This window comes from Neocloeon triangulifer, unplaced genomic scaffold (genome assembly GCF_031216515.1).
Source record: "Neocloeon triangulifer isolate White Clay Creek 2 clone unplaced genomic scaffold, ASM3121651v1 ptg000012l, whole genome shotgun sequence".
In the NCBI taxonomy this organism is placed as follows: Eukaryota; Metazoa; Arthropoda; class Insecta; order Ephemeroptera; family Baetidae; genus Neocloeon; species Neocloeon triangulifer.
The window spans coordinates 15,436,930-15,451,393 of record NW_026775554.1 but is presented as its reverse complement, the minus strand read 5'-3'; the positions used below and the strand labels follow the sequence as shown (position 1 = coordinate 15,451,393).

At 37.1% G+C, this 14,464-nt stretch overlaps 2 protein-coding genes across 2 annotated transcripts in view; one reads left to right on the top strand and one right to left on the bottom strand.

Moving 5' to 3' along the window:
* Positions 1 to 14,464, top strand: part of LOC132196997 (uncharacterized) — a 172,351-nt gene that overhangs the window by 1,198 nt on the left and 156,689 nt on the right. The window lies entirely within an intron of this gene.
* LOC132198273 (CD209 antigen-like) lies at positions 1,261 to 3,399 on the bottom strand. Its single transcript, XM_059622209.1, has 12 exons — positions 3,317 to 3,399; positions 3,174 to 3,262; positions 3,025 to 3,118; positions 2,770 to 2,964; positions 2,590 to 2,709; positions 2,402 to 2,542; positions 2,227 to 2,346; positions 2,024 to 2,167; positions 1,861 to 1,897; positions 1,749 to 1,804; positions 1,582 to 1,693; positions 1,261 to 1,520 (listed from the first exon to the last, which is right to left on the bottom strand). The coding sequence occupies exons 1-12, from the start codon at positions 3,383 to 3,385 to the stop codon at positions 1,261 to 1,263; spliced, it is 1,437 nt and encodes a 478-aa protein (XP_059478192.1). The 5' UTR covers positions 3,386 to 3,399.

Below are 14,464 nucleotides of genomic sequence, written 5' to 3'. Positions count from 1 at the left end.
GTTGCATACATTCGGCATCGCGAAATACCTCTCACAATCAGTATAATATATTTGATTAATTAGATATTGGAAATTCTCAAAGTGCGATATTCAGCTGTCAATCAATTGACTTTATTGAATTGTCTCTGCATGGCTTATGCATCTCAGCTGATTAATATTGATCCGAATGCAAATTTGCTATGCATATTATTATAGTTCAAATTTTACGATTGAACCATGAATATGTAGTATTCTGTCTGATGCAAATTTCAAAGTCAATTTAATCACATTTTAATAATTTTCAATGATATCCGGGTTAATTTTTTCTTGTGAAAATTTGACACCATTTTATTTTATATTTTGTTAAAATGGCATTTTTTTCTTGTTTTTCAATAATTATACATTTTGGTGTATGTTTTTCTTATCAAAAGTTTTAGAATAGTTTGCATTTTATTATCTAGAAATTAAATTTAAAATTCACTAGAATTAACTTACTCTTTTTTTATAATTGTGAGCCCTACTTTATTTTCTGTCTCCTCCCACGACGGCCACGAACCATATTCCACTTAAAATATATTAACACAAAAAAGGTTATAAAAAAGCCAGGAAAAATACAATTTTATATTTTATAAAAACTTTCATAGTTTCCTCTGCTCTCACAAAGAGCTTTTAGTAAGAAAAAGCAATAAAATAGCTCCGTGTTTTAATGGCTGGCCCCGACCGTTTCATTTTGCAGAAAAAATTCTGTATAAGTGGAAGCTGGAGATGTGCGCAGAGCCGCAAAGGCACGCCATGGTCGCAGTATAATACGATTTTCGCACCTCCAATACAACTTTTAGTGCCACCGTTTTTCAACTAAATTGCCCTTGCTTATGGTCTGCATTTCAAATATTGAGCCGTGCTTCATATATATGCCCCAAAAGCAGGCCGTTATATTACGCCTCAGGACGCGAATGTGTAACAACTGGCGAATGTTTTTATTTTAACAAATAAAGTATATGGATGGGCATAAAGCACAGCACGGGCGGCAGAAATACTAACGTTTTATTTCCCGTCCTTTATTGCCGGAATAGCTTTCCCGCATCTGCAGAGCGTCAAAAATTTTAATCTTCGACACGCGAAAATATGAAACTTTCCTCAGGAATTATAAAGAAACAAAGACTTTCGAGTAGGTGCGTTTTAAATTATATATTTTTTTTTACTTTTCACCAAGCTTTCCATGCACTTAAATGATAACTTTAAATCTAGAAAATGACTAAAACCAAAGAGTATTTAAACAAACTAATGAGCATTAGAAGGCAGCTGAACATCATAGCCTTCACATTCTGGGTCAAGTTCGCAGACGAAATAGTCGTCGTCGCTGCACTTGTAGTCTATGAGAAGGCCATTGTTGGTGAAAAGTTCAATGCATGTCTCCTTGTCCTCGCCAAAGTCGTTGGGCTGGCCGCTCGCCCACCAAGTGTCATCAACCTGCTCCTCCGTCACCCAGTTGAAGTGGCCAGGCAAGTTTCCAATGTCACTTCCCGACAGCCAGAAGTAGTCTGTTGAAAATCAAAGACGGAAAAATTATAAAAATTGATGCGTTAATTTCCTTGAACCAACCATTTCTGATGGGTGCTGCGGCATGAATTGCCTTTCTCTCCTCGTCTGTCTCGATAGTGGCCAGATGCATTCCGAATCGTTGACAAAAATCTTTAGCCCTGAACCAGCTCACCTGTCAAGTAAGGAAATTCATTTAAAAAATAATGTGGAATATTTTTTTTTTTTACCTCAACAGTGCTAAAGTAATATTTTCCTGTGTCCAGAGTTGTCAAATTCAAGCGGCCTAAATTTTGGAAATTAATTTTAATTAATTTTTCTTTAAAATGCTTTTTTATCTACCAGACTTGGAGCAATCAGACAATAGCTTCATTTCCATCTGAAACGGACAATTTTTTGTTTACTTTTATAATTTACAAACAGGACAATGATTAAATTAATTCTTCAGCAACATGTCATGTGAATTGAAGAACCATTTCTCAACTTTATTTTGAAGATGTAAAACCTTTTTTAGGGACTCGGATGTGCTGCGAAGCAAATTTTCCATTTCTTGCCCCCTCTCCTTCCACTCTTGGTCCATCTGCTCGATTTGTCTGCTTATTCTAAGAGCGTTTGTTTTGACGTCTTGTGCTATAGGCGTCACAAGAGTCTGCAAAAACTAAATTATCAGTAAATTCTCTTACGGATAATTCTCTTAGTGTCTCTTACAGTTATCTTTTCATCCAAATTTTCAATCGATTCCTCAACACGGCGGTCTCGCTCACTCTGCTTCGTTTCTACATCTGCAAAGTGCTTGCTCAAAAGAGAAAGAACTGTCGAGTTCATAGACTAAATGAAAAGAAATAATGAAATTACAAAATAGATTTAAATTAAGTGTTCTTACGTCAAATACATCTTCAGCGTTAGTGGAATTCGTCACAGAATGCACATTTGGAGAAAATCGCGTTCCTTCAGTATTATTCAAAGCATCTAAGAATTCAATTATCTTTTGCTCCACATTTCCCATCAAAGGCTCCAATCTCAACTTAATTTGATTGTTACAATGATAATTAATTTTGCATATTGAAATACCGAAATTCTGCTTTCCAATCCTTGGACGCTTTGTTGCTGGCCGATAGTGAGCTTTTCATTGCTGCGAATGACGTCGGCAATTTTGGCGTAAACTTCAGTCAAGATAGACGTTTTAAGCTCCTTCAAGAGAAAATTGATTTAACGGTTAAATAGTATTATTTCAGTTTAAAAGCTACTTACGCCTAGCCTCACGTCCAAATATTTCATAGTAGAGAGTTTGTCTTGCTCAAACTTTTTCATCGTCATCTCGTATTTCACGTCAGCCCTGTTTATCCGATTTGGAATTTCTTTCAAAGTTGCAGTAAGTTCACTTTCGAAATTGGCCAGTTTTGAGCTCAGATTAGATAGTGTGCAATTGGAACCGTGATCTTCAATCTTAAAAGTTAAATTGAAAGTAAACTCGACGAAAATAAAAAATAAAAAACAGCTATTTACTGGCATATCAATACTTCTGGCACCGTTGTCGTTGTTGATATGCCTCAAAATATTGGCAATTTCGTCAACTTTCATCTCCAAAGTGTTTTTGTATCTGGAAAAATTGAAAAATGTCACTTTTTTCTTACCTCCCAATGATGAAAACTTACTCCTGTGTCGCTTTGTCGATTTCTGTCTTCAAAAACTCCATATTCGCGGAGCACAAGTCACCTGCTTGCTCCCGAGAGCTCAAACATTTCTAATAAAAACCAACTTAAAATATACTCCTTAAAGGATAAGAGGAAATAATTACTCTGGCTTTGGAATATTCGAAAGCCTGTAGACACAGGAGTACAAAAAATATCGCTCGTTTAGTCTCCATAGTTTCTCTTCTAACGGGCACAATCAAACTGGCTCTTGCAGAACCGCGAAGCGCTTTTTACTCCGGCTGGTCGTGCGCTGCCAGCTCATTCGTAACTTAATAAAAAGCAAAAGAAAGCATTATTTTGTTCTTGACCCAAGCCTTCCAGATGTGTGTCGTTATTTTTATGCGACGGAAAGCTGGCTTTTAGCTGCATTCGCGGTCTCTGGTGTCAAATTAGAGCTCAGTGTCATCGTTCGCGAAGTTGTCGTGTTTGAAAAGTATGCAACGTTTTCTACCATTTGTTATACAAAAAGTAGTTCAGTCTCCTGCCTCTGTTCTAGCAGTTTTACTTTTATGTCCTCTTCTTTCACCTACTCTTGGCCCCAATATTAAATATTTGGTCACGGCTTTTAATTGTTAGAAATAACTAAAACGCAGCAAGTAAAATGTTTTTGAACAATGTTAAAAAATTCCCAGCATTGGCGACGAGTTTGTGATTTTCAAAAAGTTTGTGTGTGGACTTGCGTGGAATTAATTAAAATTGATTGTCAGTCAGCCCTGTTAGTTTTCGGCCGAACATTTATGCCGTAATGAATCCGGCTGAGTGAGTAGCGCTTGTGCAAGTAATGAATTCGCAGAGGCACTTATTGTTGCCGGCCGTAATTTTGCGCAGCGGCGGCACGTGAGCTAATAAATTGCGACAAAATTACCAGCTGTAAGCCCCAGTTTTGTTTTGCATGATAAATGTAGAGCGACACACTCACTTTCCACATTTTACAAAATGAAGTTGCGAGTTTTTGGTTGAAATGGAAAACACGAGAGCGTGTGAAATTGTGCTGATATCATTTGCTATTTCATATGCATTATTAAAGGGTTTTGTAGCACAAAAATTAAAATATTCTGCATAAAATAAAGTAATTTTGTCTAGATACTTTTAATCTATCTAATTATATCGCATTCCGAAAATCAGGAAAACACTAAAAATCGTTTTTGATGAAGGCTTAGAGAAGAAAAAAGAGATCAGTAAATTCTTGAGAGTTGAAGATTTATCTTCAGCGCAAATGTCTTTATGTATAAAGGCACAAGATTGAAACACCCTAAAACGCCAATTAGTGGAGCAAACAGCGATAAATCTAGCTTGTTTTTGCCCCACATTTGCTTTCTTCCTGCTCCGTTGGTATTTCACGGCATTTAATTGATATTCCAGCAGATTGGTTGCATCAATTTCTGCGTGGATAAACCAGCAACCCACGTTTTTCCCACCAAAACTGCGGCGATTACGATTGGTGCCGTGGGAAAAAAGGAAGAATTTCCAATTTGCTCGTTCTCGTTACCTGAAAATGGCGTCGGATTTTCCAAACAAGCTACAAATCCTGGTCGTAAAATGCGGAGGGAATCAGTCTTTTATTGGCCTCCCCACATCTAGGTGGAAAGAAAATAGGAAAGAAAAAGAGAGATAGCCTCCCTTAGCGTTTTATTTCTTTTAATTCAGAGTCTGCGTTGCTGGTTCAAGCTTTGGAGAATCGTATTTATTTTAAAGATACCTTTGCAATTTTTGTAATGTGAAATGTCCTTAATATTCGATTATTACGGTGAGGATAATCAAATTTAGTTCTCCGAAAATTTTTGTTTTGTTTTATTGTTATTGTTGTTGTTTATTTGTCAATATTGTCACAATCATTGTTTATATAGGGTGTGTGGAAATTTCAATTTTTTTTTTCAACAGATTTCTTTTAAAATACTTTTTACTATTCCAGACTTTCACAACATCAATATGTCTCAAAGTAGGTTAGAGTACCATAAATGTTGCAGTTTAATTTGATTCCGAAAGTATTTTATTGAATGGCCTTGCAATAATTCTAGGGGGGAAATTCTCTTGACCGTTGATAAAATTGCAGCGATGAAAAAAGCTGAAATGAATCAGACTGAAAACACAATTTCAAGACGTAGAAAATCCATTTAGAATGAAATGGAAGAGCTCCACGTCTTTTTTTCGCCTGGCCTAAGTAGATTAGGCTACCTGGATGGGCAGCGCGTTGTGCGGGTTGCGTGGCACCTAATACTGAAGGCGCTCGCTCGCTCGCCCACTCAATATATCATTTTCTCGCCGTTTTCCTCACTACTAAAGTAAGAGGCGGCTGCCTATAAAGGCCATAAAAAAGAAAGGGGCCGCCTTATTGAAATGCAATCCCGTGCAGGGCTCGCCGGCTCTTTGTATAGATAAGGCTGGAGAGAGGTCGGTTGTTTATTGCTCTCGGGAGATTTAAGGCGGCTGATGCTGGCTGGCTAGAGAAAGAGCGTCGGTGGATGCTTTCAGGTCTGAGGTTCGCATCCGACCTCATAACTCTCCTGCAAGTACTAATTGAATGTCAAAACTATTGAATTCGCAATGATATTTATGGAGTGAGCACTTTAACGACTTTCTCTCTTCCTTTTGCGCACGCACACGTCTCTTCTCCAACCCTCTCTCCGATAAAAAGTTAAAACCTTAATTCATAAATTAAGATTCTTCGTGAATGAATCAAACTTTTGTTTTGTGCCAGAAGAAGTTTGTCTATAATACAACTTGGTTACAACTTGGTTTGCGCAAAGCTACAGGCACTTTTTCCCTCTGATGAGAGAGAAGTGCGATTTTATCAGGGAAAAGTCGTTCCGGCAAATAGGCCTGGCGATAAAAAGGAAGCCGCCGCCTCTTGCGATCGATGGTATCAGTAGTTATTTAGCTTTTAATCCCGTTGTTGGCTCACAAGGGAAGCAAGATGCTTTTGGTAAAAAACGAAGCGTGCGTCAGCTTGTGACTTTTTTCATTGCGCACTGGTACGCTTATTTTCTAATTAGAAAATAAAGAGGGAGCCGCAATTTTCGATGTTCCATGTTCGCCAGATTTTTTTAGAGCATTGCATTTTTTGCTCGAAATACGACCGTAATTTCTTTCAAAATTAGTTTCATAACAAATAAACTTCATAATCCATTAGTTTTATCGGTCCATGGATTTAGCAGACTTGCCTGCTACCGCTGGTGCCATTCTCAAGAGGAATAGAAATGAAAAAGTAAAAATTGAAAGCTAAAAATTATTAATTTTAATTATTATTAATAATTATATTTCTTTTTTCTCTAATTTTGGACTTTTAAAAATCTGGTTTACTGACCAGAAAATTATTGATAATGTAAAAACCACATGCTGGTTTTTCTTTTTAATAATTTGATACTGAATGTGAAAAGATAAATTTGCCACAAACAACGTGCTTAAGGAGTCCATGATGAAGTTTGATGCACAGCACAGGGAGCTGGCCAACACGTACGTGCACGCTCGCCTCACACTGGTGCCGCTGAAAGGTCTTTCATCACGAGATAGTCAGTTTTTCCTGTTGCAGGTAATGCTTCATGCTTTGCTTTATCTTGGTTCGCAGTCAGGGCGGAAAAGAGACGAGTTCATTGTTGGCCTGGCTGATAACAATGGCTGCGATAACACCAGACTAATCACGCCACCGTTCTTTGATTTATGCTCCTTTGTGGATTTTCCATCCTCCTGCTGGTCGCTTTTGTAGCCAATGGGAGTGGGATGCTCTGAAGGGTAAACTTCTCGCCCACGGCCACCGCTGGTGCGAGAGGAAAAGCTTTCCTGCTCGCTCTCAAAGGGCATTAATATTATTTCAAAAGCGGTTGAAAACGACGAGGAGTAAAAAATAATAATGTTCTTATTTTCATTTACACACGCCTTTCATTTATATTCAAGTTTTAAAACTGTGAAAGTGCTCGCTGTGGCCGGTTGACCGTGCTCGGGAATCGATCATCCGATTGGGTGCAACGTACATACCTACTTGCGGCTTCAGCACATACTCGTGCAATAGAGTGTGTACTCGCATGGAAAATTATTGATGTCAGTCGATTTACTGCCAGCGCAGCACAAGAAATGCAGATGTGCTCGACGTGCCTCGATCCGTGCGTCACTATTCAATCACTGGATTAATAAGAATGATCGCGTGTGCCATTCAAAGTGGCCTCTGGCTGTCGGGCTGCTCAACTGCATTCAGAATGTTGAGGTCTGATGAAAAACGAACCGCAATTTGTCTCTTATAGATCCCTAGGATCAGGACCTATATTTTTGATAAATTGATTTCTTATCCTTATGTGAAAGAGAAGTTAATTATTTCTCAAAAATAGCCTACAACTTATTGACTAGCAAGTTGAAATAAAGTAATTATTCTAAATGAGATTAAATATTCCTACTAGAACAGTTTTTGAATACAGGGAAAATAATGTCATGCAATGTTTTTAAATCATTTGTGCTGCTAAATTTGCATTGTTAAATTTTGAGGTTTTTACTGCTATCTTAAATTTTTTTTAACAATAAATAAGTACATATTTGCTATAGTCGATTGTAGGAAGTAAAATAAATTTTTCATCTATATTATTTAATTAATGTTTTGAGAAATTTTTTGGTCTTGTTGTTAATGAAATGTAAATGAAGTTCATAATTTAAAAAATTGAGATTGCAGTTTGAGCAAATTCAATTGACATATATTAAATTTGTTAATTTCATTTATTAATCTATTAAAATGCAATTATATTGCTGCAACCTTCGGTATTCCTTGTTCATATGTGGCTGCTATCAAACCTGAGGTAGCATGTCGTGGCAGGTGGCGTTGAAAACGAGGCTTTGCAGCATCAAGCAATTAATTAATAATCCCGCTTAGCGATTGTCGCATGCCTCGGCAGCAGGTAAAATGCATTCAAGCTGAAACTTCAATACCCGGCCCGAGAACAAAGAGACCCAAAGCCACGCCAACAGCAGCCTCTCTCCGCGTCCCGACAAAAGCATCCCCAGGTCTTGTATCTTACACAGTCTACTATAGTCGGGGCGTATTTATTTATTATAACAACGGTCTCTTTCCGGCCCTTGCACAGAGAGAGAGAATCACAGGTAATAAATAGAGGTTAGTCCGGATCTGTGCATGTCACAAACAGTAAGCCACCCCCTAGCCCTTATTTAGCCTGGCGAAAATCGCTTCCTGCTCAGCTGCATACGGTGCTTTAGCAGCTATTACGTGTACCACCCACATTACGTGCATTTGCGAGCATCAACCACCTCGCCGTGAGCGAAAGCCAACCTATATAGTAAAGCGCTTGCTAAAAACACACCTTGAAACCTGTCAAATGCGCCAAAATCTGTGAACTTGTGACCATTATAGATTTGGTATAAATTTAATATTTAATCTTTATATTTAGAAATGGGAAACAAATTATTTGAAAATGATAGGTGATTTATCAATGCCATTGAGATTGAAATTATAATATAATTTTAATAAGGTGAATTTTGCAAAGAAACTGTAAGGAGATCTAGTAAAAATTAGAGACAGTTTATTTTAATTGAATATAAAATTATTTTTTAAATTAAAATTATTGGGAATTATGCAAGGAAATATAAAAAGAAAATATATAAATGTGAGTAATTTATTTAGACCAAAATAATTCAATATATTACAAAAAAAAAAAAAAAAAAACATGGGTAACTTTTAAAGGTTTTCATAAAAAAAGAAATTTTTGTTAGTATTACTGTATTACTATAATATTGTGAGTAATACAAGTTCAACCTTTTTTTTATTAATGTACCAAAATAATTTTATTGAACTGGAAAAATCAATCAATTTTATTGTTGTTTGCAAATGAGGTCACTTTTAATGAATGTTATTACTTTTATGTGTTGCACAACTGCTAAAAAAAATCATAAGGGTAAAAGTATTGATCACTCGTAATGGAATTGTGTAATGCAGAGCCAATCGATCAATCTGATATCGCGTCCATTTTTCACAGTCACAACGCTGGCAATAAAAATAGGGTGCAGCCATAAATAAATATTCGCCTGTCCTGAATAATTCAATAACACCCTCTCCACTGTTGTGATTTGTTTGCTAATTGCTTGCGACTCGTCGGCTCATGGTTGTATCAAACTTTAGGTTGAACTGGAACTGAATCCTTTGGCTATGGTAATGTGATTTACAAATGATACTCGAGATCAGACATTTGAGATAGTATTGGCCTGAAGTTTGGAATTTTTGGTATTTTTTTTTTCAATTAAACAATTTGATAAAATAATATGAAAATATTTAGCTACACTTATTACTCAATATAATACAACAGAAATGTGATCTTTGTAATTGTTGTCTTTTTAATGTAGAATTATATTGTTTCACTTCATTGGAAATACTTTTGAAATCTTGGATATCATAGTTTGCTATTATGCCTGAAATCATAAAACACTATTTGCATTGTTCTCCATTTCAAAATTTCGTCCTCCGAGTCCTCTCGCCCGGGTTTCATCAAGCCAATGTCTGGCGTTGTCTGCAAAATGGACCATAAACGGAGGGCGAAAGACTGACGGGCCATCATATCGCGCACGCATATAAAAAGACAAAAAAAAGTAGCAGCAGCCTGCTTTTCGCCGCGCCGTCTCTATGTGATGACTGCGAAATGCCGTGCTCCTTTTTCGTAGGCGGATCGGTTTCATATTAAATCAGGGCGTGTTGCTGCTGTGATGCTGTCTTTATTTCGCTGCTGCGCCGCTCTTTATGTTCGGCGTTATTATTTTTTATTAGACAACCCGCTGTCACAAGGCAAACAAAAAGATTCGCTCTGTGCCCATCCCATCCATCGGTCTGCATAATTGAATACTGACGCGAGTGTGCGCGCTGCCTCTCGGCTCTGAGCAAAAATATAAAATTAATAAAATATTCATCTAGGTCTTAACAAATAAGCGCATTGGAAATTTTTATCTGATTTGATTAAATTTGTAGGTCAGTTAGAGCTTTTCAAATTAAAATAATAAATCTTATGAAAAAAAAAACTACAAGTTAATCATAATTTACTGCAATTATATTCAAAACACTACCGTCATCTTTAGGAAACAACACAATTAAAAAATATTACAGTAAACAGAGCACAAGCTAATCACTAATATAATAAATTATCTATAACTTATTAATATGTAAGTATAATCATATTTAACATAATATTCAATTAATTTAGATTTAACGTATTTTTTTAATAGCATTATACTGCTATAACGTTTTTGAACCGTCATCCAATTTTTTGATTACTTGTTTTATATCATTATTAAAAAAAAAATATTACCATTAACTTAACTCATGAAATAGACATAAATTATTTATGTAGAAGAAACAAGCCAGGTCGAAGTTCATTGATAAGCTTGTAACATTCTTGGTAACTTGGTTAGTTATCACCCCAGAGCGAAATTAAATACAAATTATGCATCTGTTGCTCTAACTTGTAATTGTAAGTCAAGTCTACAAAGTCTACTATATGCGCTCGCAAAACTCCACAGGGTCGACCATTCACCCCCCGCCTTTGATTATACCGAGTAATTATCGTTTCTCAAGAGGGATGAGAATTCTTTAAATGGATTGCCACGAGAGTTGAGCAGAAATAGCACTCGGTATCTTGAGAGGCAAGTTGCAAGAAGAATTTCTCAATTAATTGCAGAATCTCCATTGCTCGCAACTGCCCTCGGGAAATCATTAAAATTATCACGCTGAATTAATTACCTCGGACTTTTCCCGTACCCGTAGTTCATCATTTCGAACTGACCTCATTTAAGTCTCGTTTTCCCTGCATATATGATCCAGCAGCTGCGGCTGCTCCGCCGTGCAGAGGAGCACAAATTAGTGCTGATGGCCTCGGTCAAAGAGAGATGATGAAACACGATTCAGTGCTCAGTCAGACGCGACTCGATAATAACAATAACAGCAACAAGGGCGGAATAATAATTGTCGCTTTCGACGGGTCTAGTGTAATGTGCTACTCTCCTATATATGTGCAGCTAGTTTGTCGCCACTCTCGCCAATTCAAATACTGGGGGAAAATATAAATATATATGGCCCTGAGCCACAGACACAAACATTCAAACGTAGGTATATGAAATAAAATGAATGCATATTGCATGACTACGAGCTGTTTGAACAGCCATCGAGAAAGGCTGCGATATTGCATTTAGTCGGCGAGCGAGATGCGCCTGCGAACGCAAGGTTACTCGCGATTTTATCAGGCTACTCAATTAAACGCTGGCATGTTTGAGCGATTTTATTGCACAAATAACGTGCAGAGTCGCTTTTGTGCATGCATAATGAATGCCTATGTGGAAGAGTCTCTTTTCAATAAAAGACGAGCGTTTTCATATCGCGTTTTATGCACCCAGATAAGATCATTATTACGAAACAGCTCGCGAATGCCCGTTTATGTACTTTCCGTCGCTTTTGATGTGATTTAAATAGCCGCGGTTCGCTTTAAATATTTCAAATGGCCGGTCATTCCACTGTTCAAACAGAAAATTTGAATGAAATTCTAAACGGCTCTGCGGAACAATTGGATAACACGGATAAAACAGTGGAATATTCACGTCTGGTTTGCCATCAAAATAAATTGCACAACTGGAAATATTTTCACAATACGAGGAAAATCATCGAGCCATGCGAGGCGTAGATTCCTATTTCGAAATTAATTCCAGGGTCGGTGTGCTGCGTCGGTCGGTTCAAAAGGCGACTCACTCGCCCTCGTTCGCAGTAATGGGCCGCGTGGCCTTTTGTTCCAAGTGCACCAGATGCACACCATCTCATGTGAATGTCGGCCAGCCTTTGCTATACCTCGTGCGGCACTAGGGTACATATCGTACACATTTCGCTGTGCGTTCTAATGTATTCACCGCCATTACGGGGAGCACTGCTGTCTATTTCTCTGTTTTCCAAAGGGGCTGGAAAGTCGCTCAAAGTGCAGGGTAGAGGAATCTAAACCATCGATCCTTTCCATAACTAAAAGTGGAAAAATTAACACAAGAATTTGTTGTTTTGTGGAACAAAATTGCTTCTGGAGAGCAGATATGGACTCTATATGCATTTCATGATTAAAAATTCTAAAAATTCTAAATTTTTCATTAATTATTATTACTTATGTAAGGGAGCTTTTTTTTATTAAAAAATTGTTGTTGTTTATTTGTCCTCATTGTTACAAATAATTATTTACAACAAATTGTTGAATTTAATTTAAAAAAAGGGAATTGTTGGACAAAACGGCAAAAGTTTAATGCAATTTAAATAAAAATTTTATGCAGTTTATGTATTAAAAAGATTAAAATTAGATTTAATTTTTCCACAATATATTACCATGGCAACTTATTTCGAAAAAATTTATTTATGCAATGAAATTTATTTGAATTATATCAAGTCTATATATGAGGTAAATTTGATGAATCAATTGCATACTGGTCAAAGTTCTAATGACTAACCCTCAATATATTCGTTTAGTTAAATAACCGACGCTTTTCATATTCCACACAAATATTTTAATTTTTGCTCCCTGAGACTAAAATCGAGTTACCCGCCAACCCTTGATCACGCCTGTTATTTAGACTTTCTACGCTGTGTCTTGCGCGAGAACGAGGGATGGAGAGAGCATCAAAAGGCCCTTTCACTGGCTCAACACAATCATTATTATTGCGCACCAGTTTCGTCTCTTCTCTCTCTCATACTCGCTTTCCGAGCTGCTGCTGGCTGGTGTGTGTGTTTTCTCTCTGGCGCGCGTTGAATGGGGCTGCCGAGACGGCGGCTAAAAACTCATTACATTTATTTGCACAAGCACCTTAATCAAAATCTGCTCCAATAAGCAAGCATAATGCAGGCAGCCCTTTTATTAGCCTTGCAACGACAGGCATTTATTTTCACCACTCCGCCACACCACAATGCTTTCGTTCTCTCTCACCCCCCAAAGGCATACGTGTGTGCAACAGCAACCTTCCAAAATGCCAACGGAAGGGTTAAATTACAGAGAGCGCGCGATACATACTCCATCCACTTCTCTGCTGACACAATTAATCGCACACTCGCTGCGCGCACACCTTGCAATTAGCGCTCGCGTTCAGGTGGCTTTTTGATTTTGCAAGATTAATTATTTCTTCCTTGACATCAAAGACACGCGTCTTGCGAACGCCCACAGCCTAATGAGGAAGTGCCACTTTCTAAATGAAGATTCTTTGAAAGGTAGGCGGACGGAAATTTGATTCTAAAATTGGTGTGTAATTAAATAATAAATTAATTTAAATTAATCAGACCTAAATCTTCTTTTTAAGATTTTCTACCACTCACATTTTTTTGTTTATATTAATAATTAAAAATAAAATTACAATGAAAAAAAATACACTGTACATTTTGTTATAAAAAAAATCACGGTTGAAAAAATTAAATATAATATATTTTATGATTTTTTTTACTCTAAATCTGCTCTAAATGTTCACTTAAACTTAAACGGCATTGAAGAAACGGGGAACACTATAACATTATTTTGATTTAATACTTGATGGATAGTTCAAAGGTGTAGCTCGCCATGAATAATGTTTGAATTCGCACAAAATTGAAAAATTCAATCATTTCTGAATAACGTTTTTGCAGATTGAGATATTTTTATGCAGTTGTGCACTTTCCCTGCAGCCACTCTGCTTTTCTCTCTCCATCTATTTATCAATGTACCTATCTAGGCGAACGGGCCAAAGTGAGTTAGGGGAAACTGGCGCAGTTTCGGCCCGCGCTATCTAGCTGCCACTGGTCTAATTCACACGGCCTTGCAGCCTTTACATAAGATGTTTTTGTTGCGATAACATGTTGGAAAATTCGAGCCTCGGGCAGCCGACTGATTTACTCCGCAGCCCTCTAGTGCAAAACAAGGAAAAGAGGGAGAACGCTTTTTCCAGCCAGTGGCTAAATAACTTTTCTTTATCATCACATCGAGCTAAAAGAGAAAGAAATAGAGGAAAAGAGCGAAAAATTGCTGCGCGGTGAGAATCTCGGATGCGAATGACGTTAACGATGTAAATGAGGGGAATCTGCATATTGCAACTTTTGCGGTTGGGAGAATAATCGGCGTGATTGCATTTTGGAAACTTTCCATCCTACATTAAGCACAAAAATTGATTCTCTGAAATTTTTTTTCACACAATTTTCACATAATATATTTTTAAAGAGAGAAAAAAAAAAGAACAAAAATACCTCTTGGGGATCAAATTATAAAATTAAAAATTTCTGGATCTAAATTTCA